The sequence below is a fragment of the Antrostomus carolinensis genome, unplaced genomic scaffold, assembly GCF_000700745.2.
Source record: "Antrostomus carolinensis isolate BGI_N321 unplaced genomic scaffold, ASM70074v2 scaffold29465, whole genome shotgun sequence".
Taxonomy (NCBI): domain Eukaryota; kingdom Metazoa; phylum Chordata; class Aves; order Caprimulgiformes; family Caprimulgidae; genus Antrostomus; species Antrostomus carolinensis.
Window position 1 is genome coordinate 10,857 of NW_010314800.1, and position 2,276 is coordinate 13,132.

A 2,276-nucleotide genomic window follows, 5' to 3' on the forward strand; every position below is an offset into this window, starting at 1 on the left:
CTTGGGGGACAGCAGGGAGCCCAGAGCCTGGTGGGCTGGCCGGGGAGGCAGCCCTGGGTGGCCCTGGCAGGGTGGGCTTGGGCCTCAGGTGCTTCCTTGCCATATTTACTTGCTTTAGAGTAGGTGGCTTTTTCTTAACAGGGAAAGTTTGTTTTGCATCAGCGTCGGGGGCCATGGTGGGTGTTGACAGGACGTGGCTCTGCACCAGCAGTGTTGTCTCCTCTGATGCCGGGTTGGTGCCATCCTCCGCGGCCGGCAGCAGGTTGAGGGCAGTGCCATGCCCGAGCTCCCTGGCTCTGCCAACCAGCTTGTCCACCGGCTCATCCGCAGCCAGAGGGTCCGGGCTGGAGGGGACCAGCGCTGCCCCTGATCCACTGTCTGCAAAAAAAATGGGGATAAGTGGGACTTGGGCAATTCTGGGCATGAAATTATAACTGTGCCGGTGGCACAAAATCAACCCCCCGGGGAGCTGCGGCTGATTGAACGCCTACCGCTCTCCCAAAAGGCTCTTTATGGGAAAGCACTAATGAGCCTGCACCGATTCCCTGAAAGTTGGGTTTCTGCTGAAACTCGGTGGCCTTATCTCGCCGTTTCAGAGCCGCTATTTGGTCTCTTTATCTAGAGGTCAACTTGTTCAGGGAGGTTCACTCGCTCCTGCTGAGTTTGTTGCTCTGGCTCCATCTCTGTGAAAAGCCTTTATTTTTGCAATTGTCATCAGCAAATACGGCGATTTCAAAGCGCCTGATTAGCCCGCGGCTCGTTCCCATTGTCTTCCCCCACGTTGCTGCCCGGCGGGGAACAGACGCCGATTCACCGGCTTCCCGCGGCAAAACACCACCCGCTTCTGCAAAGTTCCTCCTTAGGCAGCCAGCAGCCTTTGTGCTGGGCACAGCAACGCGCAGGAAAGAAAGAGTAATCAAAGCCGCACCGCCACCGCTTCGGCCGGGGGCCTAATTGCCTGAAATACAGATTTTTTCACCACCAACGGGTCTGATTGCGCTGTGGGCTCCGGTGGAAAATAAGCTCTAAGCATCTCCGTGGCTCTGCAGAAAGCTCCGAGAGGCAGAGAGTCAACATTTGCCATGGAAACGGCAGTTGCCAAGGAAGGTGCTTAATGCGCGGTACTTAAAGATGGTAATTCCACCCCCTTACCTCCCCCGGGAGGGTTTGGAGCCTGAGTCCCCAAAACAAGGGGTCCCTGCCCTCGGAGTGCTCCCCTCTGTGACTGCAAACGAAGGCACCGACCTGCTGCAAAAAGCGGTTCGAGCTGCTGCGAGGGCAGGTGGGACGTGTGCCCGCCACACATCCCCTGGGACAGGGACCGCAGCGGCAGCCGGGGGCTTCTTTCCCAAACAAAGAGTGATGATAAACCAGCAAAGCATGATAAACCTCCGGCTCAGCCTGGGCACTTCATGACAATTAGTGTTACAGGTACGTTAAACAAAAGCACAACGTTGACGTTAAATTTAAACTTGATTTTTGTGGGAATGTGTTTCAAATTCTACTAATTGAGGTAGGACTGGAATGAAAGGAAGAAAGGAGGTTTGGGATGTGAAACCTGAAAGAGGGACACTGCCAGGTGATTGCCACAGGGGAGTATGTTCCCCCAGAGTCCAACCACTCCTTACATCCCCCTGGGATTTTAATGCCGTTCAACTTCTGCTTCTGCATCTAATGAATGGACTTGATGATCTTAAAGGTCTTTTCCAATCAAGGCAATTCTGGGATTCTGTGGTAAGGGAACACAACCGGGAATAGCAAAGGTTGGCAGAGTTAACCTGAAGGGTGGAGTTTCCAAAACCTGCTTGTCTGAGGCTGGAGACACCTTTCTGCCCAGGTCTGTGTGCACTGCGGGACTGCGGGAGCCTTCCCCTGGGCTGCAGGCGGGGTGGTGGCCTCTCCTCTCCTGCCAAGGGCTCCCTGGCCTCTCATGTGAAGTTTCCCATGACTTAAAAAATTAATTCTTTAATTAGCAGTGGTTCATCAAATTCATTAGCTGATTCCCTTAGCACATTAGGAGACATTTCACACACATCGTTTGCAACCACTGACTTGTGTCGGCTCTGAATAATCTCCCCCGGGGAGGCTGGGTGCCTCAGTGTCCCTACACACGCTGCTGGTGGGGCAGCCCAGGAGCCCCCGCACCCTCTGCTTGTCTCTGAGTGTCTCTGCTTCCCTCTGCATCCCACCCCTGGGCTGATCCTGGACCATGGGCATCCCACCATGGGGTGATGGGGGACTCGATCCCCAGGGCACTGCCAGTGGCAGGCCCCCAT

The 2,276-nt window shown here is 55.1% G+C and overlaps 1 protein-coding gene across 1 annotated transcript in view; it reads right to left on the reverse strand.

Annotated features, from left to right (window-relative positions):
* Window positions 1-378, reverse strand: part of LOC104524788 (seizure 6-like protein) — a gene marked incomplete at both ends in the record, with an annotated part of 10,971 nt that extends 10,593 nt beyond the window's left edge. The window contains one exon of the mRNA XM_010167773.1: window positions 21-378. Within this exon, the coding sequence (XP_010166075.1) occupies window positions 21-378 (358 nt within the window). The remainder of the gene's footprint in view (window positions 1-20) is intronic.
* Window positions 379-2,276: the final 1,898 nt, after the last annotated feature.